The following is a 26,352-nucleotide window of genomic DNA, read 5'->3' as shown; positions in this document are numbered from 1 at the left end:
GAACATGCAACTTTGTGTAATTGCCATCTTCAGCCAAAATGTTTCCATTTACCGTCCTCCATCAGATCGTACCACATTCAATCCACCTCCACCCCTTGTCCTCCATTTTCTCTCTTCATCTGCTGGTAAACAAATGAATTGGCGTCTTGTGTCAATAATCAAAAGCAGTGTCAGTTAACATCTGCATGAACTTTTCCACTTCATGTTTTTGCTCTTTTCCAGAAAGCATCTTACATCTTCTCAGTCTAAAAATTTGCATTCCTGATTTGCCCACAGTTAAACTTTGCACAGCCAGGAACCACATTACCATGACCCACAGCGCGTGGAAAACGAAGAGCCCAGTGGGTGTCGGTCTGCCTTTGTCTCGCGCCCTCTCCCTCCCTCCTCCCTGTCACACACGCGCGCGCGCGCGCGCACGCACGTGAGCACCTGCCTAAAAGCTGCGTCAGAAAAAAAAGCAGAATGAAAGAGTCAGCGGGTCGTGAGTGCGGAGGCAGAGCAGGCTTTGCGTGTTCGGTGGTCAGGCTCCGCAGCGCTCAGGCTGTCGTCACCTTGTTGATTTATTTCACCATGAGCGCGCCAAACAAATCATTAGAAAACAGGTTGGTGCAATATTCTCCTCTAAGTTTGTGGACAAGTTCATTTTTGTTACACGTAATATTTTGCCTTCTTTGTAAATGACGCTGTAATTTGGTGTAATATAATATATCCTAATATATGTTTGTTTTCAGCTAACTTTGTATTTACCAAAGATATTAAATCTTCTGGTGATAAGCTTATAGCTATATGTTTACTGAAGAGGAAACGTGACTCTGCTCATAGTTTAGCACCGGAAACTAACTCACTTGACACTTGTGTAAAACAGAAAGTCCACTGTTTGTGGAATAGAAGACAAGCTGCCCAGAAGGTGTCAGTGTAGTTTGTGTAAAAGGCTGCTGCTCGATGGAAGACGCTCATGATCTTACAGCTGTGACTGTCTATAAGAGAAAACAGCTCACAAATTCGTGTCATCTAAACATTGTGTTTTTGCCTCTCAGCTCAGCCAAGGTCAAGTCCAGCCAGGGTGACATGAGTTGCTTTATAGAACAGGTTTATTTTTGCACCCTGAAGCACTGACATCATTAAAGAATTGTTTCCATGCATATGCAGTTTGCCTCATGTGCAGTCATATTAAACTGAGGTTTTTCCTTCTGACAGACATGGCTCCAAAAATAAGTTGGATAAGCTGTTAAAGGGGAGGAAAGGCACTTTTCCGCTGCTGATCAAGGTAGGGGGACAGCCCTTTCATTCATGATTTACTCATTCCTGAGAAATCATGTGTCAACACTGACATTGTTTACTGAGTCTTTGACACAGTTTTTTCTTCTTGTCCGCCCGACTGCTTCAGTATATCACTCTAAGTTATAGTGGTGGTCATGTTTTTGTGGGCCTCTGAGCAACCCTACACTCTGCAGGCCGTTAAATAAATGTTATTTAGGTGATTTTGTGCACTCAGCAGAAGTGATTTATCACTCTGCTTGTGATGTTCTTGGCCTGCACGTCTGAGAGAGGTGCCCAACCCCAACCCCAACCCGAGCCACTACAAATGGAGAGATGTTCTCGTTAAAATGAGGTCCTCTCCTCTGACACCACCTGGGTTAACCCCGTCATCTCCTCTTCCTGCAAAGTTCCACAACTTTCAGCTCTGCCCTAGGAGGACACGTTCACACAGCAGTGGACTGATTCACCCCCTCCCCTCCTGCGTGGAGGGATTAGAGCCTTCTGAAAGCCCCTCAGACCTCCCTCACTGAGCTCCTATAGGACCCTTTTCTACTTACTGCTGATTAAACTTTTAATACAGTTTGGACCTCTTTGCCACGAGGGTGGACCAACCAGTGGAGCAGGAATGGCTGAATCCCTTTGATGTGAAACATTGTAAAGGACGCTGCTGCCCGTCTCACTCCTGGGCTCAGGGTTTATTCAGGCCCTGTTTATAACAGAGATGGTTTGATGAGGAAGTAGATGAATAGGGAGGAAACACAATGTAGTTTGGAAAATGGGACGTGAAGGATATCAAGTTCATATAATAGAGATGAATGAATGGCTTGCTTTTCTGTGCGTGTGTGTTTTAATCGGCCATTGTCAGTAAAATATACTGGAGCATCCAAACCGAGCTCAGACTTTATTGTTATGTCTTCCATGAGTACTGCATCCTGCAGGGTGTGTTGGCCCAACTCTTTAATTCTTAATCCCATCATAGTCCTTTTATTTGCTTTCATCTCTGCACTTCAAAAAAATACCCCTCACATAGATATGCTCATTAACAGTGGCAGTGCCAACAGGTTGTTCAGCCAAAAGACACTCAAGATAAGAAAGCTGAAAATCTTTGAAAATCGGAAAATTGGACAGAGCAGAATCTGAGGCGTCGTTTGAAGCTGTTAGGGTTTATGCTGTGAGTGGACTCCACGCTCACAGCGTCAGTTCAAAAGATTTTCTCTTTTTCTAAGTTGGGATATGAGTCGAGAGCATTTGCGTCATCGCAAAATACAGACGCAAGCAGCTGCTCTCAGCAGATGCACCATACCCCCTGAAGATGTGAAGTGCCTGGAGACTGTAGCACGCTCTGTGTTTTCATGTTTGCAGCTTTAACACGATATGACTCACTGCTGAAGTCCACCTTCAACACTGAAGTCATCTTTTTATATCAGAAAGTGCTGCCAGATCCTTCCAGTGAAATGGTCATAGATGACTTATGTTTGTCCACTCGCTGAAGACTAATCTTCAATCTTTGTGCCAAAGTATTAATAGTGCAGTAGGTCTGCAGCACTGATGTGTTGGAGCTTCTACGCAGGATTACACTTTCTGTCCGGGGATTTTAGTGTATTCTTATTTCAGTGCTCTTGAAAGTCTTTCACCCAGTCTTACAACTGGGGCTGCAGTTGTTTTGTTATTGGCTAATCTGCCAGTTATTAACAGTTGTTAACACAAGGTGATGTCTTCAATAGTCCAAAACCCAAAGATATTCCATTTACAATGATAGAAGACACAGAAAAACAGCTAATAGTCTCATTGTGGAATCTGGAACCAGAGATGTTGGTATTTGCCGGAAAAGATGATTTTAATGATTAATTGATCAATCAATCAATCTTCACAGCCCTGTACAAAAAAATGTCTCTATGTACCATTTTATGTACACTTGATGACCTTCTTTAGAGTATTGTTTATCAGGGCAGACCCATGCACCTGGCCCTGCCTTCACCACCGCACACTGTGGAATAGGGAGTGTGCCTCCCCATTATTGTGATGAACCCTGCCCCTGATAGGGTTTCTCATCACAGCTTTGTCCCTCGTTGACACCAGACCCCCCGAATTAAAGCCGGTCGTTTAGAGAGAGAGAGCTCACTTCTGCTGAATGACACACTGATATCAGTGTCACTGAGCACAGGGTTCACGCTGACACTATACTTGTATGCATCAGTAGCTGCGTATAAATGACATTATAACCATTATAAGCTTGCTTGCAATCCTTTCTAATTACCCCTTTGCGTATTTACTTCTGCATGTGTGCGGTCATGTGTGCAGTTTAAGTTGTGTCAGCGCTTGCGAGCGTTCATGTATGCAAACAGAAATGCCTCTGGCTTGTAGCCAGGGCCGTCACATGGCCCATGCTGCTCGCCATGTGAATCTGAATGCTTCTGTTTGCGCCATAATAGACCCAGGCGTAGCAGCATCCTCTCTGCTGTGGATGACTGTTATCACTCCCACTGGTCATGAGCAGTACTGGGCTTTTTATATACTGCAAAGGCTGAACCTGCTTGTGTTGCTATGTCACAGCCGCAGGTTTTCATGGTGAGGACATGTTGTGGTGTGACTCCAGAGAGAACAGCTGGACCGAGACACTCCTCAAGTCTGATAAACATTAATTGGATTTACAAAGAATGCTGGGTAAATAGCCACCCAGGGAGTTTTTGTTAATGTGTGCCTGGCATGGGTGCATGAAGTGTCTGTTTTCCTTTAACAGTGAGTCATGCAGCACAGAGCTGCTAAACAGGGTATGCCAACGTCCTTCCCCATCGCACCCTCTCCTTCCATCTCCATAGTCAGCAGCATTGTTGTGTAATAATGTGTGAGGTCTTATCTAAAATATTGTTATATAAGAGGATGGGGTTGTTGTTGCCTTCTCAGGCTCACTGACTCCCTCATAGATGATAATATAACATAACACAAGACCTCATGGCTCGTTTTTTGTCTCTTTTTTTGAGTCAGTTTCTAAATATTAACCAACATTGTTTCCAAATAAATTCTGCAACTAAAATCGTATAGTATAAAGAAGATCAGCACAGTTTTGTTTTATGAGATTTAGAAAATAATTTATGAGATTTTATGAAAATAAATAAAAATGTGAAAGAAAATGGAGAAAATCAGCAAACCTTTACAGCTTTTCATTGCTTTGTTTTAAAATGTGTTTTAAAGTTACTCAATAATTATTATTAATCATCGCTGATAATCGTGTTACGTAATTATGATCACAATAATCAGGATTAACCTGTCAGTCATTCCTGTGTTGGTCTCACAGGCTAGGCCGTGTCAGTATATACCTGTAGCATCTGCCAGCTCGGTAGATTACACCTGAGCCTTAGATAATAAAGCCATTAGAATCTAAGACGGGATCTCCTTCACAGACTCAATCTGTCCACTGTGTTTTGACGACGTCGTGTGGAACAGTAGAGCCTCTTGTATTTGGCACCCAAAGACAACAAGCGTTCCAGCCCTCATTGTCCACAACTGCCACACGTGTCATCAGATTAAATCCTGCAATTTGCACTAATTGTTACAATTTGAAGGCAGTGCTTTGTCTGTGTCAATCCAGGTCGGACATGGGGTCTTTTGTATCCAGGTGGCGACAAAAGCGGATCACCTAGCGAGGTTGTTGTGGAAGGTGACAGGAGAGTTAGTGCTTATGGGGTCAAAAGAAGGGCTGACAACTCTCATCTTACCTGCGTGACAAAGCTCACGTCTGCCCATCACTTCAGTGGGACCAAGGAGACAGGCAAAAGGTGTCAGAGGGCAGGGGGGTGGGGTACAGGCACTGATGGGATAGGCCATAACATAGGTGGTTTTTGCAGTGGCTGGAAACTTTGAAGAAAGTAAAGGGGGGGGATCCTAGGAAAGTTAAAAATGGAAAATGAGATGCGGTGCTTTGCGCTGTGTTGCCTAGAGATTTTGGTTCATTGGGAGAAACATCAGAGCCCTGTGAGGATAAGGTGTGTGGCCCCATAGCTGCCAGAAATGCCAGGCCATCATCACTCACACAGCTCTGGCTGCACGAGCGCCTCTCCTCCATCCTCAGGCTCTCAGCCCTGGCAGGGCAGAGTCTGGGGCATTCAGGTCAACACCTGCAGCGCACATGATAGGGGCTAAAGCCTGCGGTATTGTCAGAATATTTAGCACTGAAACCTGTGACACACGCGCTTTGATGATGAAGATCAACTTACAGGCTCAAGGAATCTCATACACACACATGCACCGGTGCAGATTTTTACGTCACACCTGCCTCAACTCTCTCGCAAGTGGGCCAGTCATTTCATCCAATGGGCTTTTTTGAAAGAACCGTGGCGTCATGTGGGGCGAGCACAGCGGAGCTGGCCATGGGGCCCTGGGTCAGGTCTCACTCCAGGGATGGGAAGCAGCACATCTTAGATCAAAGAATGCTTAATGAGGTAAGATTATAAGGCGCTGGCAATTTGGAGAGACAGAAAGCTGAATATGTTGCTCTGAAATGTAAAGGCCGGGATGTTTGTGTGGGTTGTATAGGGAGCAGCGTGATGACCTGTTTGAGTATTGAACAGTATTGAACAACTGAAAGTATACAAGACTTGGATATAAATGGTGGTTACATCAGTGAAACTGGTCAGGACATCAGTGAATTTCTCACGATATTACTATACCGATATACGATATACGATACAATTACTATACCGCGCTTTGTCACGATCAGATATTGAAGGATTCAATGACAGTGAGAAGTTCATGTCTTCCTGTGCCAAATGTTTAGATTCCTTTACTGGAGACTTTTCATATGATCGCCTCACCTGCATTTTCTAATATCTAACTTTAATGCCGGGATCATACATGCAGAAAGTGCTGCCTTTTTATTGAAAAATTCGTTTTCAGCCAATTGCTTTGCAAAAATAAAACAAAAACATTTTCTACTACGTCATGTTTCTTTGAAGGCTGCACAAGATAAAAAGATGGGTGAAGAGATGGTGAGATAGCACACGGTAGGAACAGAGTTTCTGTCTGAGTACTGACTGCTTTGAACTATAATGATGTCTGTGACAGGGATCTGTTTTTGGTGATGCTGCATTTCAGGAAAAGAAAATGAGGTTTCCATCAAGTTGCTTTTGTGCTGGGGCACAGGATTAGTTAAGAGGTCTGTATTTTACACTAGACTCAACAGTGAGGGATTAATTTTTCAGACACACATTTGGGGAAATGGTAAAAGGTTATTGTTTATTCCACTACCGTGGTCCAGTCATCTGCTAAACAAGGCCAGGGAACGTGATCTGTGGCCCAATTCTGGCGTTTTCTGTGACAGTCTGAGTCAGCGTCTGGTTGAGAAGAGAGACAGGAAGCACTCGCGTGTCTGTTTGTGATTATTACAGTACATGAAATGATGTGTCCTGTATTATGGAGCATGAAAGGATTATGTGTACTCTGTGAATGTAGGTGGTCTCGATGAGCTGACACAGTTGACAGAAATATGAAGCAGTAGGTCATCTTCCACGTCCATCCATCGCCCCATACAAACACATGCACAAATACACAAACGTAGTTATAAAGTATGGGGAGATGCATCCACTGTAGGTCAGTGTATGTGGCAGAAACAATGTCAGTGCACACAGAGGTTATTACATTTAAAGGGTTAAGATAAAATAAAGACAGTAATTCAGTGTTAGTGATTGACTTTCAGCAGAATTATATTGTGAAATCAGTTGTCCAAATGAATGATTCCATGAAAGCAGTGATGAAAAACGTTTTGCTGTGCATACATGAAGACTTAAGTGTGTGATTTTACATACATTTGCCATATTGAGATACAGTTTAGATTGAGATCAGCGTAATGCAAGACAATGTAACGTGTTACAAAGTAATGCCGAACACTGTGCAATTACAGTAACAATAACTAAAAGCTAATTACTTTTTCAAATGAAATAATGCAAATGAATCCAAGTGCTTACATTTAAATGGACTTTTGTCTATCATGAAAATAGGTGGACATCTGCAGATGATGACAGACAAAAGCAGCCTGTTCTCCAGATTTTCCTGTTTATGATCTAACTTCATCTGACCGTATGGTTGCACATGTTCAGTTCAGGCAATGTGAGCTAGCTTTTCATCATAGCTATTGCTAATATAAACTGAAGAACTTGGGGTCTTCAAATATAATTATTCATAACCTACTTCAACAAATATTGGTTAACATGTTCATCCAGCATGGTGTGGCTGCTTACAGGTAAGAACACTAGGCATTACTGATGAGATACATCACTAATGGATGAATATAGTAATAATGTAATGATAATGTTTAGGGCTGCAGCTAAAGCTCATTTTATTATCGATTGTTTCCTCAATTTATCGACTAATTGTTTCAACAATATGATTGATCTGATTTATTAAGTCAAACCCTGCTTGATTGCTCGTAGCAACGGCTTAAAATAACCTACATTTTCAATTATTTTAACTTTTTTTTGTCACATTTAGTAGCGAGTCACCACATTTATTTTGCAGCTACAGTATTTGTCATCAAGACACAACTCGCCATCGCTCTCGAACACAGTAGCTACATGTACAAATCACTGCTACTCACCATGTGTAGGCCCTATTTATGATACAGCAGTACAGAATGTTCCCAACTAAAGCTGCGCAGCAAACGTATAGTTCAAAGAGGGGCTGTGACTGATGCATTGGACCACTTAGACCCTGAGAGAGCTTCGCTGTAATCAAACACTGGCCTGGTTCTCAGCTGTTGAACACAAGATGAATTAAGGAGCTTATTTTTTTTGTCTCACCCTCTTCACCACAGAGGAGTGAGCCTCTTCACTTGCCTAATGAGACTGGGCCTGACCTGAGATCTGCTTAATTTTCAGATATGTCACACACACACAATCACTCAGTCCTTTTGAAACAGGATGAGGATAATCAGGAAAGCATTCAGAATTTGATTGTAATTACTTTACAATAATAACAGCTTACTGACTGCTCTTTTGTTACACGGACTGTGCGCTAGTTGTTCATCAGCTCTGATTGTTACAGTAGTTGCAGCAGTCGCTCAAATATGAACCCTCTGCAGGATCAAAACCACCTGCCATTCACTTAAGAACCTATTTATAGCGATGGTTTCGGTTTTGGAAAGAATATTCATTTCCACAAGTGGTTAAACACACAGCAAACTGACCTCAACCGCCACTTCATGTCATATGTGACTAAAGGGAAGTGTTCCTTTAAGTCCGCTGAGCTTCCATTCCTAGATAGCGGGATGAAAGACTGAGGGCACATCTCCACAAACACTCTGTCAATCTGCAAGTCTTTGCTGACCAATTTCTGTTGCCAAGTGCCATTAACATGTCTCCTGTAAGTCACAATTGAGCCTATAATTGCCCATATGTCTGCGAGCGTGTCTAACTGTATGCTCTTGTGTCAACTTGTGAACTTGACCCATATCTCACATGGTGACATGCTGTCACTGAGAAGCCTGCCGCGGGTCTAAAACTGTAGATGCTGCAGTCCAGCTGCCAGCCAGGTCAAACTGCCCACACTCCTCTCTGCCAAATGAAAGAAGACTGTCAATGTCTGTTTTGGCTGGCAGCTCACCTCACTTCAGTTTGCTTCGTCTGGCACCTGGCAGCGATTAGCTAGAGCCCAACAGAATGTAAGGCACTGGGTTATAGTCCTCCAAGAGTAATTTGGCCCTGCTGTGACTGAGTCTCATCTGGCCTGGTGCAGCCTGTCCAACCACCTGCTGTTCATTCTATCCAGATCTGACCTGATGGTTTAAAGACATGGGAAAGGTGTGGACCTGAGAGGCCAACAACTTGACTCTGTTATAGTTGGGTTTAGAGCCATAGGTTGAATATTATAAACACAAACCCAAAGATGTGTCGCAAGACAGGAGACACGGCAGCTACCATTATGTTTCGTATAAGCATCGAGACTGACTGACAGGGCAGTAATGAAATACAGTAGCCTTGTGCTTCATGCTACAGAAATAGCACATGTTTCCTGTCACCGAAACAAGGTGATTTACAGATTTTATTTTTGGTAAGGGGGCAGAGCTCATGTGAGCAAATATACTTGTAGTCGCTAGGAGAACGTGTCCTTTGGTATGCAAACATCTAAACTGAAATGCTGCAGTGTAACCTTCCTAATGACTCCAGGTTAAATAGAAAGTTGGTACTTTATAGCCTCAAGTATATCATTTAATCATCAGCAGTGAATAAAGTGGTAAAGCACTCTTCCCCTATGATTACCTGCAGCATAAAGCTCATTCTCAGCCTCTGTGTCCTGCTGTGGACTCTGCAGTTCCCTGCTGCTGTGTGCAGCAGGCAGGAGGCCAGCGGCAGCAGGAGTGTGGTGGGATAAGCTTTCACCTGCGCACTATTTGTCAGCAAGACTGCAGCAGCCCCGCAGAGGGTTGTGGCAGAAGCAAAGCAGGTGGAGAACGGTAAAGAGATGGAGGGGGGTGGAGGTCAGGGGAGTGACAGCCCCACCGTCTTTGTCTCCAAGATACAAAGGCAAGCGAGAAGGCAGAGGAAAGTTGCAGGCGTCTGTTGAAGCCCATGGGAGGCCCATTAGAGCTGCACCACCTCCCTGTCTGACTTCCTCAGCCCTGTGAAGAGCCCACCTGGGAGGATCATGGGATCTGTATCTACAGTACCCCTCTCTTTCTCTCAAGTCCCACAACCCCCCTCCCACCCCTACCCTTCTCCCAGTATGCACTCCCAGAGGCCTGTTTCACAGGAAGCTAAGTGCCAGGCCCCTGCTGCTGTGTCTCCGGCTCAGGATGGGTCCCTTGTTGAGTCCCATCCATACGTCACTGGCAGCGGCAAAAACAGAGAGCACTCCCTCACCGATTATAGCAACAGCACAAAGCAACAGCATCCTCTCACTGTCTGTCTGCAGCCTGCCTCTCCACACTGTCTGCATCCCGGAGCAGACCAAAATAGTTTGGATGAACCCGACGAGGAGGAAAGCAGAAGATAACCGTGGTCTGGAGCAACCAGAATGTGGCCTTGTATGATTAAATGTCCAGAGTGTAGGAGAGAGTCATGACGAACCACAGGAAGTTCTCCATTAAGAAGTCATTCATATTTTCAGGATTTGTACACATCGAAAGAAGACAAAGGAAAGACAACGTAAGTGAATTTCATAGCATCAAAGTTCTGTCAACTTCAATGAGAATTTTATTTTGGCAAATGGACTCAAGGAGCAACATCCTGACTCGCTGTTTTTAAACTAAGCGGCAGCAGGAAGTGCAGGCCTGGCATCATCGTCATCAGCCTTCATTTTGCTTCGGAGGGTGTCTTATCTGATCTCTGAGCAGCCGAGTAACTGCCTCCCCTCTGGCTGGAAAAGACATCTGGAGGCTGAGGTGGGCTTCAGGGTGTGGTCGTGGCAGCATGGGGGAGATGTGCTATGTGGGAAGACGGGACCTCACCCGCCTGCTGTGGTTTTAGCCTTCTCCAGGGCTGCTGCTGGGGCAGGAACAGGAGGGTCCAACCTGAGGTATGTTTGGAGGCAACTAAGGCAAGATGGGACGTCTTTTTTATTTCCTGCTCCTGCACTTAAGTCTCAGCTTTTTACTGGCAGCACAGTCCTCTTTGTGTTGACATCCATACATAAACTGTGATGCTTTGTTTCACGAATCTTTGGTTGTCATGGTGAGCTGTGTATACTGTATCTGCATTGTTTTGCTTCAGTTGCTCCTCATCACCAATGCGTTGTCACCTGGGTGACAAAATGGATACAGCTTAGTGACTCTCCCAGGTGAGCAGTGGCGAGGTTTACTGTGGCTGACTTGCAGTTTGATTATGTATTTAATCTCTGCTGCATACTGAAGATACTGTATAACAGCCCAGAGCTAGAGCATCATTTATGGGCTTCATTTTCTCTACATGGTTCAATATTAAAGGAATGGTTTAATAGGTTGGGAACATACAATGAATTGTTTTTTTACTCAGAGTTAGACGAGAGGGTTAAGTGGCATCATGATTGCCATGAAACCAGTGGAGACTCCAGGGAATTACTGAGCCCAACCAAGAAACAGCCCCTGTGAAACTTTGGTTCTTTGGTCGTAGGTGGGTTTGGTTCACACTGGACAGTCAGGCTCTCTGTTTCCCTGTTTCCAGTCTTTATGCTAATCTAACCAGCTGCTAGCTATAGCTTCATATTTAGCATACAGACATGATATTAATCTAACTCTTGGTAAGAAAGTGAATTCACTATCATTTCCACTTTTTTCCTCTTGTGCAGCAGTGATGAAATGAAATGCAAAGAAATGTGGGACTTTGCTCTGGTTGTAATCTACTTTTCCCCCTGCTGCAGACCTTGTCGTGATTATCAGGCCAGATTTAAAAGAGCCTCTCTCCTCTGAGAGTGTCCCCTGTCTCCCTCTTGTTCCTCCTCTTCCTCCATTCACCTGAAGGACCACAATCACACTCTGTGGCTCAGCAGAATATCTGAACTGAAGTCACGTGTCAGTTCTTGCATGCTGTTAGGAGCACCTTAGACATGGCTTCAGTGATTTGACGCCATGATTATTTACTGTTTTTAATGTATGGTCATCTCTCAAATGCAACAACAGGTCAGGGAATAAGAGAATAGATTAGGAGAGTGCAAGGATGTAATAAGGAGGGCAGGGGCAGCTTCCTCGATAGTTCATCTCATCTCATCCGGTCCCAAGGCTCAGACTGATTACTGAAGTGGCCACTACTGTTGCATAACAGCTGTCATCTAATCATATTCATCTCCTGTACTGGTTCTGGACTTCATCACATGGAGCCGGTGAGTTGTTTCCTCTCCTGCAGTGGGGATTTGTCAGTGGAAAACAAATAGTGACACAGTGTTTGTGCTGTAATGTCTGGTCTTTTGTTACAAGATGTTATTTCACATATCGCGGTGGTCAGGGGAAGACCTCGTCACTCTACATGGATGAAGTGAAGTTTTAGGATATTTTGCTGCCCTCTGGCTTGAGAAAATCCTTCGGTTGTATGAAGTCTAAGGTCAACTTTGTTGTATGACTCAAGAAAATAGAGCAGTATTTTTTTTTTAAAAAAGCCATTTTTCTTTGTTTATTTCTGCCCATTAAACATTTCACAGATGACTTCCTCCTCCTTTTGTTGATACTGGTCTTGTGTTGGCTCTTGTAACAGTTGCGCTGCCATTTTGACCAGGACTATTTATTGTATGAGATGCTTTTTAGATCTCAAGAGACCATGCTGGTTAAATGAAAGTTTGTTTCCTACAGATTGAAAATTTATTTGCAGTGAACCAGACCTGTGTGTTGACAAGAGTAGCTGCCATCCCTTTGTCTTTATCTTTTTTATTATTATTATTCTCATGAGAGGTTCTGGAGAACTGGAGAATTTTTTATTTCATTATTATTTGGCACAATATCTAGCAGTCTAAAATCAATCTATTTTCCAAGTTTGGCAGCCCGTGGTCCAAATAGTACCTGACTAAAGTGAAAAGAGACAATAAAGGAATTCTATAAGGCAGCCTGTTCTTTAATATCTTCTAAGGCTATTTAACATTTGTTTTTTAAACAACCAAAACATCTGTTAATCTGGTGATATAATATAATTTGTTTCAAATGCATCCAAACTTAAACACTGTTTTGAATATTTTGTTGAATGATCCATCTTATAGCGTTTTTCTCTTGGTACGCAGCTCATTACAGCACTCTAACACCTAAAATAAACGAGAATTCGCTGGAAACAAGTGATTTTCATTATTTTATGTCTTTAGTTGTTTCCACTTGACGTTGGAAAGAGGAGATTTCCAGAAAGACAGTGAGACTGCACGACGCGTTTCGACAGTGGAGACCATCTCTGGTACTCAGGCTGAGAGCGAGCAGGCTACATAACATACAGTGTAAATTGAGCGAGCCACTGCGTGCGTGCGTCGGTGTAACCACAGCGTCGGTGTTGGAGAGCGCATCAGTCACACAGCGTGGTGGAGGTGGACGACAGCAAACGGATAAAAACAATCTATATCGGGACAGCCCCAGCTGTCAGCCGCAGAAACCTGAACAGGTGGCCCCTGTGTCTTAGCAGAACGCGTCAAGACGCAGAGACCCTCAACAGCTTGCTTCGCTCGCTAATCTCTCTGACGACAGCGCATTTACCTCGTGCGCGTAAAACCAGGAGTACGGCAGGTTAGGGTCGGTGGATCTGATCAGTCATCAGCGTCGCACTCACCAGTGTCGATTCACTTCTCTTCACGAAGTTGGAAAGTGTGTTTTGGCTTTGAGGCTGGACTGACAAGAGTTGGATACAATGACTCTTTGTTGGAATTTATAATCTGTCTTCTGTGTTTGGATTGTCAAGCAGCTGTTGAGACTGACGCTGATAACGCAGCATGTTGCCAGAAATAAATAACAAGGTGAGCACATTGACTTGTTAGCAGGTTGGTTGGTTGATTGTTAAAATTGCAGTTTCCTGTGTTACTGTGGTTTGATGTAAAGACAGTTTATGGTCAGAGTTTCACTGTGATTTTCTAATTATGGCTGCTCAGCTAATCAGTTATTATTATTATTATTATTATTATTATTATTATTATTATTATTATTATTATTATTATTGCTGCCATATTTTATCTCTCATAGTATCACTTTAATATTCCTCTATTGTGAACTTACAGATATCCTATATTTGCTTTTGCATGGAATAGGAAGTTCTTTTGCCCAGATACAGGGCTTCATTCCAGGCTAGTTCCATTTTGGGCAAAACCCTCCACAGGTATGCTTTTACAGAGATGAACTCAAATAAAAAGCCTTTACTGTACATTTTTCCATTTATCTTTATTGATCCATGGCAGGAATGTGAAGCTATTCTCACTCCTCCTCTAGAAGTTCTCCCACTTTGAATGCTTATTTTATTTAGTCCGCCCCCTTCCTCCTGACCACATGCCAAGTTATGATGAAAAATCTGATCCATTTCTATTTCAGTCGTTGTTTAGCCTACTTATTTCAGTGTTTGTTGTGCTGACAGATTCTGTAAGTCTATATGTGTTCTGGTGTATTCTTCACACCTTATATGGAAGCTGATATAAATTTAACCCTTGCTGTTTTTGGATCATAAAAGCATTTCGCCGGGCTTGGTAACAGAAGTTGGATGTACAGCAATATTTGCTTTGTTAAACTAATTGTGCTAACAATGAACGGTCATTTTGATGGCATGGATTGGTCAGTTAGTATGCTTCCCTCACATGCATCCTTCCCTGTGGTCACATTTGATGCTAACAAGAAGCATCAATGAAAATGATAGGGCAGTGTGGTTATCCATTGAAAAATGCAAGTCTGACAGCTGATAGCATGAGTGAGCACAGTTTTACAGTTTGTTGATGTTCAGCCTTGGTTACTGCTGGTTTTGTTGCTTTGCTGACCCTCTGACCAACTGACCCTGGGGGATTGACCCTTAATGAGCCAAAGCTGCTCTCACACACCTGCTGGTCTGACCTCCAGCAAAAACCTCCAGTCACACAGATGCAGGGTTGGCATTGCTCTTGACTTGTTTTCTTGTCTTCACTTCTATTTATGTGTCTGTATTTAAACTCACTAGCACATTGAGAACAAACACCTGCTGTCATGCATGCTTATTTGTGCCAAGTGTAAATTGACTAACAGTATTTAGATGCACAGAAAAGACAATTCACACCATTATCCAATGAACTTGTAGTGGACTCTGTGTTGAGGTCATATGTCATTCGCTTTCTTGTGCAACCCTGAAAAGACAGAGACCAGCTCATATATAGTATACTCATATATCATATATATTATGGTTACTTTCTGTACTTCAGATACAGACAACTCACAGTAGAATAAAATATCACAGTTGCTATTTTTTTGGTGCTTGGGCATATGTCATGATGTCACTGGGTTTCCACTGGCTCAGTGCTCATTAGCCAGGCTTACAGCAGACTGTCACAGGTGATGTTTTTTAGACGCCAACCTGCCTCATTGGCCTACATGGCTCCTGCTGTCACACACTGTGCTCCTGAGATTGTAACATGACTACATTATTGTATCGCACCCTTCTTTGGCTACATGTTGTTTGTCCTACTGAAGGACTTTATCAACTTTAATGAGAAGAGCAAACCCAGCGAGTGTTTTCAATCATTTCCTTTTATTAAGTGACCGGCGACACTCAGAAGTTTGTAAAGCAGAGTTAAAAGGTCCATTCAGTGTCTCATCCTGCTCTTTTCTGGTTGAGATGAGTCAGTTCAGCTCCTCCTGGGCAATAAACTTGTACCACAGATCTGATGTTGCTTTTGCTTCTCAGTCCGTAATAAAGGTTAACGTTATTACTGGGAAGCTGTTTCCTATCCACCACCTGTGGATAACACCCCACACAGCCTGTCTCATCCCCTCGCTCCCTCCTGTCCTGACTGCCGGGCTAGCAGAGTGAGTTTAGCACGTAGAATATCCACATATGAGGCTAAGCTCTATTTCGCCCATATGGTGTCACCCAACACAGATGCACGCTCACCCCCTGATTAATAAGGCACGTGTAAGCTGGCATGGTGTCAGAAAGAAGCATGCAGAATCATCCCAAACGTGCCTGGAGCTTGATTTTTTTTTTTTTTTTTTTTTTTATTCATTTAATTTAGTGAATATCCGAAACTCACTTTAATACAACATTCGTTGCTTCTCCATAACACACTGAGGCCAGTGGACCTCCAGTTTGCACAAGCTTGGAGGCACGTGTACATCCATTGCCAGACACAGGGATGTGTACATGTGCATACACCTGCACAAACCAGCAGGTACACTAAAGACTGCTAGATCGTTGTTGCTGGGTTTTTTGCTAATCTATTTTAGGATCATAGCGCATTATTTCTGCCAGTCTGGCTGAGGCAGCCTCACAGTCTGTGTGTTTCTGAAGAGACTAGAGGATTGGCATGAGCACAAGGAGCTATTTCACTGTTTTTTAACACGATGGCTTTAATCTCTTTTGGTGGAAAAAAATTCCTAAATCTGACTTTGGAGAAGAAGATGTTATGCATTGTGCTATATGTAAAATCATTGCAGAGGAGAAATAAAAAAAATGTGTGTGTGTGGCTGCATCATCTTGTAGTGTACGTTATGAATTGCTCTCATTCCTCCCACAGACGTCACGACCAGAGGCCTTCCCTCACCCTCACAGACTCCCAGCAGAAGGCAACCGCCTTGGAACAAACCGGCCCTGCTCGCAGGCAAGTACTTCCCCTCCACAAGATGCTGTAGCAGCAGACCAGGGCTCAAGACATGTGTCAACGAAGCCGTCTTTTACCTTGGTGTTTAAATTACTGGAGGTGCACTTGAAATATTTAAAAGCACTGCTCAAGAGAAAATACTCCTGCTTTTTCCACAACTCAGGTCATCTAAATTGGCATTTATTTACACATCAGATCTTATAAAAACTATGAGATGTGACTGTGCACATCTGTCTGCACATATGTGGTTATGTGGTGTAACGTGTGACAGATTTCCATTGATATAGTGCAGCTTACTGAAGCAGCATGCCCTCCAGTTATGTACAGGCACATAACTGTGTTTACTTCCTCTGCCTGTTGTGGCAGGTGCCTGCAACTATATTTAGCCCTATCTCTATGCGTCATACCCAAGTTGGCAGATCCTGCAGCAGCTCATAACACGTGAGATGAAAAATCAGAGCTATCTACTGTATAGATGGGAAAGCCTTTTTTTCCTGGAGTGCTGGTAATAATTAATACAAAAGAATACATTGTGTTGTTAATACAGGGCATTGCTAAAGGTTACATGATAGCATGCAGGACGCAGGGACAGCTGTTTTGTGAGTGGAACCGCAGCTCTTACATATATACAGTAAATCCCACTTGACTCACAAACACTTCTGTAGGATGCATCTTTTTTTTCCCCAAGAGAACTGGGCATAGGACAGAGGTCTAATTTTGCCCGTCATCGCCAGCCTGTCAAGGCTGTGACACATGTAATCATGCTCTGAGAGCAAGCCGGATGGCAGTCAGAGAAAAGCAGGTTGCTGCTCTTCACCTCCCCCACAGAGCCACCACAGACACACTCTGTCAAGGTCCAGCCTCACAGGCTTTGTCCCCATTTCACTCTCACCCTGATCAGTAATTCCAGCCGCTACCTGCTGGGGTCCTGGTGACCTGAGCCTCCACAAACCAAATGCATGTGAAAGAGATGTAGACTGCTAGTCGAGAGCACAAATCGAATCTGACGAGATGCGGCCCGACACAAACACGTACTTGTGAAATTTGATCGAGGCTGTAACAAGCTTGTAGCTACAACTTCAAAAGAATAATACATTTAAACTTGCTGACCCAGTATTTGTCTAAGTGCTGTTCAGTATGTGTTATTCTGCTGTAAGTGTGATGTTTTCTCTATAGGAAAAGATCCTAAAAGCCTTCTAGCTTTTCCTGAATATGCTCACTTTTTGTCAATTAGTCCACAATCTGACTTCATCAAATTCCCAGTCTTCTGCTATAAATTTTAAGCTTTTGGAGTTTTAAAAATCTGAATGAAATATCTTGTTTCCTCTGTAATCTGACATTTTTATTCTTGTCTTTTTTTTTGGTGTTTTCTTTATGTAGTGTTGTTTCTAATGTCTTTATTGAAGGCAGTAAAATGAAAACAGTTCTTCTGATTTGCAGAAGTTTGGCCCTGGTGTAGGGACCTTGCCTCAGCTTGAGCCACCGGTGGTCCAGGTGATGGTCAGCAATGCCAAAAACCAACAGCAGCAGTCAGACAACATCCTGCCCCAAATTGCCAACAAAGGGGGCCAAAACAACTACCAGACACACCCGGTGAGGCTCTCATACACTAGCAGCATGCAATATCCAATAGCTAGTTTTGTGTCTCATTATACTTCTGATGGGAGGAAAAAGACTGGAGGATCAGTATTTCTCCAAAGGAGCTTATGTAACCTGAAAAAGCAGAGTGAGTGTCACACCGTAGTAACTTCATCTTTTCTATGTGCACAGGATGAGAGGCCAAAGCCCACACAGCAGTTCGCCATGCGCTTTGGTGCAGCAATGGATAAAGTGTCAGTCACCCGAAACACCAAGATTTTCGGCAACAAGGTGGAGAAAGAGAAGTCATATGAGGGACAAAGGTTACCCATGTCCCCCATCGGTATGTCTTTATGGCAACAAATATAATACAGCAGAGTTAGAAAGGCACAGAGACATTATTTCACATATGTAAACTTTGGAGGGTGTTCCAACACAAACATGTGACTAAATAAACTCTAAAAATTGACTCTATTGATGCAATAAAAATAGCATGCCAGCACTGAAGTCAATTTCACAATCCTCTGCTCTTGGCAGAGGTAAAATCAATGTAAAGTGACTCATCCTGTCCTCCTCCTCTTACTTCCTGTTGCAGAAGCACTGAAGAACTTCCAGGAGCGGCTGACAGATTTTGAACAGGAGGAAATCATGGACTACGCAGAGATCTGGTTCATGGGTCTGGGCTCTCAGAAGATCGAGGGTTCCCAAGGCACCCCACAGAACTCTGGATATGATGACGAGCACGGAAGCTACATCAGGGTAATAGATCGATAGATGGAGCATTAAAGGACTACAGATGTGGTTACTCTAGGATTCACCCCATTATACCTCATGTAACTCTTTATTGCTGACCATTTTATAGCAGTACGTTCCAGGTACCAACGGGTTTCAGTTCGTGTCAGTATTGTATGAAATAAACTTGAAGAGACTTTACAAAATGTTTGAGATGGGTATTGCAATGAAATTATGTTATTGCTATTGTGTGGTTAAGCAGTTACAAGCAGTAACTTACTGCTTATGGGATATCCTTTTGAATTATTGTGGGCAAAAATGAGCATGCAAACATTAAGCAAGCATCATGAAAATGATAAATATGAACATCTTGTGGTTGCTGTTGTGCAGTCAGCTCCTGTGGATGTTAACATTTCCCAGAGGCCCTTGAATGCAACTTTTCTAAACAGTCCAAGCTTTGACAAAAAAGCAGTAAAAAGTTAACTAAATTAAATAATTCTTGTTAATAATTCTGAATTGTTGTTCAGAGTTCATGTCAGCCCTCTTTAAGAGTCCATCCACATGTGTGCAATTGTGTAGAAACATGAAACTTAAATTAATTAAATTGAATTTAAGTAAGAAGATAAGATGAAATGTGAAAACACAATGTTAGTTCTCATTTCACACACACTTAAACACACAGATATGGAGGCTTTCCAGCGACCTTAGCTGAACTGTACGTGACCAGATGCCTTCATATGACCTTAATCCAGCAGCAGCAGACATGAACCCACCAGTCTGCTGGACTGACTTCATTGTTGAATTATGTTTACAATAAGCTGAACTGAGGCCATCAAAGCCCGTCCCAACAGGCTTAACTGTCTTGTATAAACCAGGTTACTGACAGGCAGTTGTGGCAATATGTAATGAATGGGCCGTTTAAGGCTGACTGACTGGCCATTCTGTAGACCTTTATATCTCTGTTGAGACTCATCTCACTGTCACAGGCTTGAACTGACAGTTACAACCCTAACCCAGACGGTACAGTATCTGCCAGCGCAGTCAATACTGTAGCTGTTCTGCACGCAGCAGATCAGTTCTGTAGTTATGTAGTTTTGCTGGTAGGGTCAGGGTTAGGGTTAGGGTTAGGGTTAGATATTTTTATGTCAGTAAAAGCATACAGTATAGTATAATAATAATGTAATCATAGTGAAGTCTACTCAAGTATTCACAGTCCTTCCTTCTGCTTTTCCAGGTGCTGCACGACCACATTGGCTACAGGTTTGAAGTGCTTGAAGTGATTGGGAAAGGCTCCTTTGGGCAGGTTCTGAAATGTCTGGACCACAAGAACAATGAACTTGTAGCCATTAAAATGATACGTAATAAGAAAAGGTACCCAAACATTTCACTGTGATGCACCTCACTCTTTTCATTCTTTCTTTTCTTTTCTTGATTGATTTGATTGAACCTTTTCTGGAAAAGCTCTTCAAATTATTCACCGAGGATATTTTTTTCTAAAATACATCATTGGACACTGTTGCATTTAAATTACAGTAAACTTCACTAAACACTCTATCGAAAGAGTTATTTGTCACATCAAGGAGTCAACTTTTGGCATTCATTTGAGATCTGATACCCCGTTGTGAGGTTTTCCCACATGTCTGCGCCAGGATCATTTTACATGTTAGGAGTCTGCCAAATTGTTGAGAGCCTGATTTAGCACGATAGAAGTCGGCACCTCGTGGTGTTATCTTACCTGTCCTTCCTCACTGTGGATCACAGTGGCAGTGACTGCTCGAGCCCTGTTGGTTAGAAGCAGGAGCCAACGGGTCTTACCACTTCAATAATGCAGAAAACAAAATGGGCACAAACTGCCACAGCAGATCCTCGGGAGAACTTTGAGTAGTGTTTGCCGATCTTATCTCTGCTGGGAGATGATCAGGAATCACTGACATTAAGAAATATCCACCTCTATCAAAGAACACTGACAGCAAATATGTACATGTAGTATATCAAAAGTTTGCGAAGAGTCCTCGTATTTGTCAGCAAAGCAACCTGAAAAAGCAGTTTCCCACATCCAACTATCTACTCTGGTTATTTAATTGACTTCAAATGTGGCTTAATGTTCGCATAGTCCCACCATATTAAATACACCAACATTGCTCTAGGGTGGGCTTTGTAATAGTTGCTATTAGCCGCATTAGCCACAGAATGTGCTAATGCTAAATTCAACAGGCTGACCAGCAAAAAAAAACAGTAAAGCAACAGGAAAAAGGCAAATAGTTTGAAGTCAGTACTGATCCATCCTTGAGCTTCAGTTTTGAAGTCAGTCTGCTTTGTATTGTCCGAAAGTAAAATGATTCACTTATGGACCAAGGGTTTTCCAGTGGTTGTGACTGTGGGGACATTTCATCAAGCTGATCCACCGGGTCTGCACTTCCTCGGTTGGTGGGAGTAGAAGGAGGCTTTCGTGTTGGTTCTTGTAACTAGCAACAGAGAAACTGGCACGCATTGCTCGTAATGTTACTTTCACATCTTCATGTTACCGGAGTCGGCGTTATAGTGAGGAAAATAGTAACTGCTGGGTGTAACTCCGGTTCTATGAGTATGTGCATAGCCTTCTGCATGTTTTTGCAGCCACAGAGAAGCACATTATTTTTAATATGATAAAATATTTGTCACTGTAATGACAGTATTGCAAAATCCATGTCAAGGGAGAACATGACACTGGTGATGAAACCGGTATCCCGCCCGCCCCCACTATCTATTACTGCCAGAATTTAACATTCATAACTTGCATACATACATATATTTATTCTGGTTGCGCTATACTTGGAAACTCAGAAATAAATGATGTTGAAATTTCAGTATCTTAACACTTCCTGTAAATCTGCAGGTTTCATCACCAAGCTCTGGTTGAGCTGAAGATCCTGGACGTAATAAAGAGGAAAGACAAAGACAACCTTCACAACGTCATCCACATGAAGGAGTACTTCTACTTCCGCAATCACCTTTGCATCTCCTTTGAGCTTCTCGGGTTAGTACGCTCACTCGTACTCTGCATGCTAGCAAGCAGACTTGCATGTGCAGGCGTTGGTCTTACAGTAGACTATAAAGAAATGACTGAATAATTCATCTGTTAATCAAAGATATTAAAGGTGAGCCACCTTTCCCCAGGTGCAACAGCAGGGTTAGATTACTGTACTGTCTTCTTAGAAGGCACTTCTCACTTGTCTCTATTCATTACTTCTGATGTTATGTGACTGCAGTCAATCAGATATTAAGTGATCACCTGTGTACCTTAAGCCATCTGTGTTTTAGCGTGGATTGCTACTGATATCTATTTGAGGGGAGATAGTTTTGTGTATCACTCTGGCTGAATGACCTTTAGAGGACGTCTTGCACTGCCACCTTGTCTAACATTACTGTCACTGAATCCTTTAGTTAAGGCCTTGATTAGGGCCCTATCTCTTACCCCTTCTTGCTTCATGGTGTGAAAGCTCCTGTTACACAGTCTTAAGAAGTTTGTGCTTATCATAAGTAGCAGGAAATAGCACGAGGACACACTCTGAATGTGAGCACAATCACAGATTATTTCCAAATATGCACTGGGCCGTCAGCAGATGTTTTACAGCACAAGTAATGTAAAGTGTAGGGTGACATCAAACTCAGAAGCCCTCCTTTTTCAGAGAGTTTATTTGAGAAACATGAAGTCCTTAATGTTGGTGCATCCTTTAGAAATGGATCCATATTGAGCTCACTCTTCTATGTTTTCCCTAGTCCTGTATGAACAAAGCGCACAGATAGAAAGAAAAGGCGAGACAAAAAGAAATAAAAAGACAATAAATCCAGTTTTTTTAAATGTTGCAAAAGGGTTTATGACCTAACCACACGTCTCATTTTGTTTGTTTTTCAGGGTGAACTTGTACGAGCTCATCAAAAAAAACAACTTCCAGGGCTTTAGCCTTGCACTCATCCGTCGCTTCGCCCATGCTCTTCTCAGGTGCCTGCAGATGCTGCACAGGGAGAAGATTATCCACTGTGACCTCAAACCGGTACAGACTTCATAGTTTCTGTAGTACCTGGACTTACTTTGGAGATTTAGACCATGAGACATGATTTAAAATATAGTGATGTCAACAAAAACTGGCGTGGACCACACCTTTGCACTGAATCACCGCACGCTGTCGATGATCATTCTGCGAGATTCCCGAGAACAATTGCGGGGATCTTGCGCCATCTTGTGGAGCAGTATAATATTACAGCATGTAAGAATGTTTTTTCTTCTACATCCAAACAGGAGAACATCCTTCTGTCTCAGAGAGGGCCAGGGAACATCAAGGTGGTTGACTTTGGATCAAGCTGTTATGAACAACAAAGGGGTAAGAGCATGACACTCAGTTAAGAGAATATGTAAGAAAACTATTTTACCACGTCGGGACATTCAAAGGAATGGCCGGGCTTCCAGGGAACATAAGACGTGCATCCCTATCTGAGGAACTTCTATCCCTCATGGCCTCTTTTTCCATTTCCATCAGTGTACACCTACATCCAGAGTCGCTTCTACCGCTCTCCAGAGGTCATCTTGGGTCACCCCTACAGCATGGCCATTGATATGTGGAGTCTGGGTTGCATCCTTGCTGAGCTCTACACAGGCTATCCTCTCTTCCCAGGAGAGAGTGAAGTGGAGCAGATCGCTTGCATAATGGAGGTATGGCATGGAAGCAACTGTGTGTCCATATTTGTTGTTTTAATGTAAATTCAAACAACTTTCCTGTGCGTTGATGTGTTGCCTCAGTGTATAAAGTTGTCCTGATATTTTAACTCACAGGTTCTTGGAATGCCTCCAAACGATTTTGTCCAGTCTGCATCAAGGAAGAGGTTGTTTTTTGGTGAGAATCTATCTATCAATGTAGACTATGGGATTACTAAATGTTATCAATTGTTATGTAATAATGATATAATGTACTAATAATATGTTTGTTTGTTGGTGTGCAGACTCAAAAGGAAACCCGAGGAACATCACTAATAGCAAGGGGAAGAAGAGACGACCCAACTCGAAGGAGCTGTCAGCTGCGTTGAAAACTAATGACGCTTTGTTCTTAGACTTCATCAAACGCTGCCTCGTGTATGTTCACTCTAAACATCTGGAAACATCTGCCTTGCATTCTAAATATAAAAACTGGACGTGGCTTTTTAATTGAAGTATGCTTCAGGGGTAATTTATGAAAGATCAAATCTGCATTTGCTCAATATTTTTCTTTGGTTTTTAGTTGGGATCCAACCAAGCGTATGACTCCTGATGAGGGGTTACAGCATGAGTGGATCCTGGAGGGAAATTTCAACAAAGTCCGGCCAAGAACTAAGCCAACGGTGAAGAAGGCCTCCGACAGCTCCACCAGCACAGAAAACAGCAGCGACCCCAGTTTCCGCAAACAAGCTCACAGCAAGCCAAGTATGAGTACAGTCCATTTCATCATCCATAATATACTGTATATATATTACCTGATGCCATAGCTACGTACTTACAGAGTCCTTTTCTTTTCACGTTGACCTGACATTTAATGTGGTTTGTTTCCATGGTACAGCAGAGAAGGTCAACTCAGAGAGCAGCGCTGCTGACAAGCTGAGGAGAGACGGTTCCACAACAGGAACAAAGATGGCCCCCGCTGAGCGTCTGAGGCCCATCGGGGCCTCAGCAGAAGAGGAGGTGTGTGAGAATGAGGGCAAGCTCTCCACAGACACCAAGCACCAGGAAGGAGGTGGTGAGAGGCCCGTTCACATCATCATCAAGCCTCAAGAGGACGTGGGCACAGAGAGGAACGACAGCCAGGAGCCCTCTCACTGTTTGCCCCCTATCATCTAGCAGTCAAAAGGGATCGAGTGGTTGCAGTGGAAGAAATGGCCGCACACACAGAAAATTAAAAGCTCCTTCATGCTATCATTTGCTACAAACACTGCCATGTTGTGCTTGTGTCTATCACGAGACAACATGTTCGAGACGTCAGATCCAAGGAACAGTCAGAGTTTCAGCGTAGGAAACAAATCAATGCCACAACAAGCTTTTGATGTGTGGAGCGGACTCCCTGATCATCAGCACAGAGGGACGTGTTGTCTTTGTTGAAGAGAAGAACGCTGAAAAGAAAGAAATATCAAATGGGTAAAAACATATTTCATTGTACAGCATCAGCTCTTTGCTGTCTGTCTCCTGTGTTATTTATTGAACCCTATCTTTGCTGTGCATTGACATTTTGATAAAACAGAGTAGACTTCAAACACTTTTCATTTTCTCAGTTTCCACGTTAAAAAGCAAAGTACCTGACTAAGAAAAGCGCATGAGAAGAAAGATGCTCAAATCTTTGTTTTTGCTTTTTATTCTGTTTTTCTTTTAGACATTTTAGCTTTACGTTCACACTGATAAAATCTATGAAGAATCGTTTGCAATAAAGGCTGAGCCAAAAACTTTTTTTAAATTCATGTTCAAGAGATAATTGTCATGTACTTTTTAATTGTAGAATGCAGTCGACGACATATTGAATACTCTTTCATTTATTTATTAGGGAATATGTCTGATTCTATGTTTCATATTTGTTCAACAATTTAATTCACAAATTACAAAATATGTATTTGTAATAGAATTTATTGTATATATTTCTGCTGTAATTTCCTATGTTTGTGTAACACAGAACATATTTTAAGAAATTATTTCAGATATTTGTCGAGAGTTTAGACAAGGTTTTACTTGTTGTGTTGTTTCTGTAAGCAAATATTTTGTATGTCTGTGTTATTCTGAATATTTTTTATATTAGAAACAAAAGACAATCCTATTATTGATAGTTTGTGCCTTGCAGTATTAGAACTTGCACTTTACAATTGTGTGTGTGCACCTGGATTAGAAGCTGTTGGGTTCTAACCCGTCACTGAGACAAGGGTTCAAATTACCCTGCAAGGATCCCCGTAATTTGACAAAATGACGTCTCATCTGATGTTACAGAACATAATGAAACAATTGGTTCGTTCATCATCTTTGTACAATTATTGTCTTTAGTAGCCAACAGAGATGCAGTTGAAATCGAAGACAGACTCGTGCCCTCAATGTCTATTAGCTAAGCAACCAGAGATCCAGAGAGGAGGGATTGTAGCTAAAACATCAAAAGCGAAAAAACAAAATCCATTTTTATGTCTTTTATGATGAAATAAAAAGTTGTTTCAAAGAGTATATGCTCCGATATTTTGTATTTTCCTATTATCCTTGCTGTCTTTATGTTTCCAGGATTCAACTTGAAATGAGAGTGACATTGTTCAAATCTGATTAAAACTCAGACAAAAACATAAAACAATGTACGACTATATAATATCGTACAGTGTAAAGTTGTTACTTTTCATTGTAAGATTTTGTTCTTAAATTACAATAAATTTGCCACTTAATAGTAATGCTAATGAATCAATTTTCACAGCCTGTTGCTAATTGAGTAACTGCTAAATAAAACAAATAATTGTAAAGTAGAATTGTAAAGCAATTTCATAAACATGATTACATCTAAGTTTTTGTATTTAATCATTTTTCTTTATCACATTCTATCTCACACTGAATTTGTCATGTCTCTCTGC

The 26,352-nt window shown here is 42.3% G+C and overlaps 1 protein-coding gene across 2 annotated transcripts; it reads left to right on the top strand.

The window, feature by feature from the left end:
* Nucleotides 1–321: 321 nt before the first annotated feature.
* On the top strand, nucleotides 322–25,957 carry dyrk4 (dual-specificity tyrosine-(Y)-phosphorylation regulated kinase 4). Of its 2 annotated transcripts, XM_070972386.1 has the most exons (15): nucleotides 322–602; nucleotides 1,198–1,267; nucleotides 16,369–16,452; nucleotides 17,893–18,045; nucleotides 18,223–18,373; nucleotides 18,626–18,789; nucleotides 19,997–20,133; nucleotides 21,638–21,778; nucleotides 22,658–22,796; nucleotides 23,042–23,123; nucleotides 23,280–23,452; nucleotides 23,573–23,633; nucleotides 23,740–23,869; nucleotides 24,015–24,196; nucleotides 24,330–25,957. In XM_070972386.1, the coding sequence occupies exons 1-15, from the start codon at nucleotides 463–465 to the stop codon at nucleotides 24,605–24,607; spliced, it is 2,085 nt and encodes a 694-aa protein (XP_070828487.1). In that variant the 5' UTR covers nucleotides 322–462; the 3' UTR covers nucleotides 24,608–25,957. The 2 variants fall into 2 exon arrangements, with proteins under 2 accessions (XP_070828487.1, XP_070828488.1); XM_070972387.1 differs by lacking the exons at nucleotides 322–602; nucleotides 1,198–1,267 and adding an exon at nucleotides 13,120–13,641.
* Nucleotides 25,958–26,352: the final 395 nt, after the last annotated feature.

This window comes from Chaetodon trifascialis, chromosome 10 (assembly GCF_039877785.1).
Source record: "Chaetodon trifascialis isolate fChaTrf1 chromosome 10, fChaTrf1.hap1, whole genome shotgun sequence".
Lineage (NCBI taxonomy): Eukaryota > Metazoa > Chordata > Actinopteri > Chaetodontiformes > Chaetodontidae > Chaetodon > Chaetodon trifascialis.
Note: the sequence above shows the minus strand (reverse complement) of the source record. Positions and strands in the feature narration are given on the sequence as shown.

Coding starts and splice junctions, on each gene's coding strand:
- dyrk4 (XM_070972386.1), top strand. CDS start 463: ATGAAAGAGTCAGCGGGTCGTGAGTGCGGAGGCAGAGCAGGCTTTGCG. Junction 18,374..18,625: donor GTTACCCATGTCCCCCATCG/GTATGTCTTTAT, acceptor TTCCTGTTGCAG/AAGCACTGAAGAACTTCCAG. Junction 23,453..23,572: donor AGATCGCTTGCATAATGGAG/GTATGGCATGGA, acceptor TTTAACTCACAG/GTTCTTGGAATGCCTCCAAA.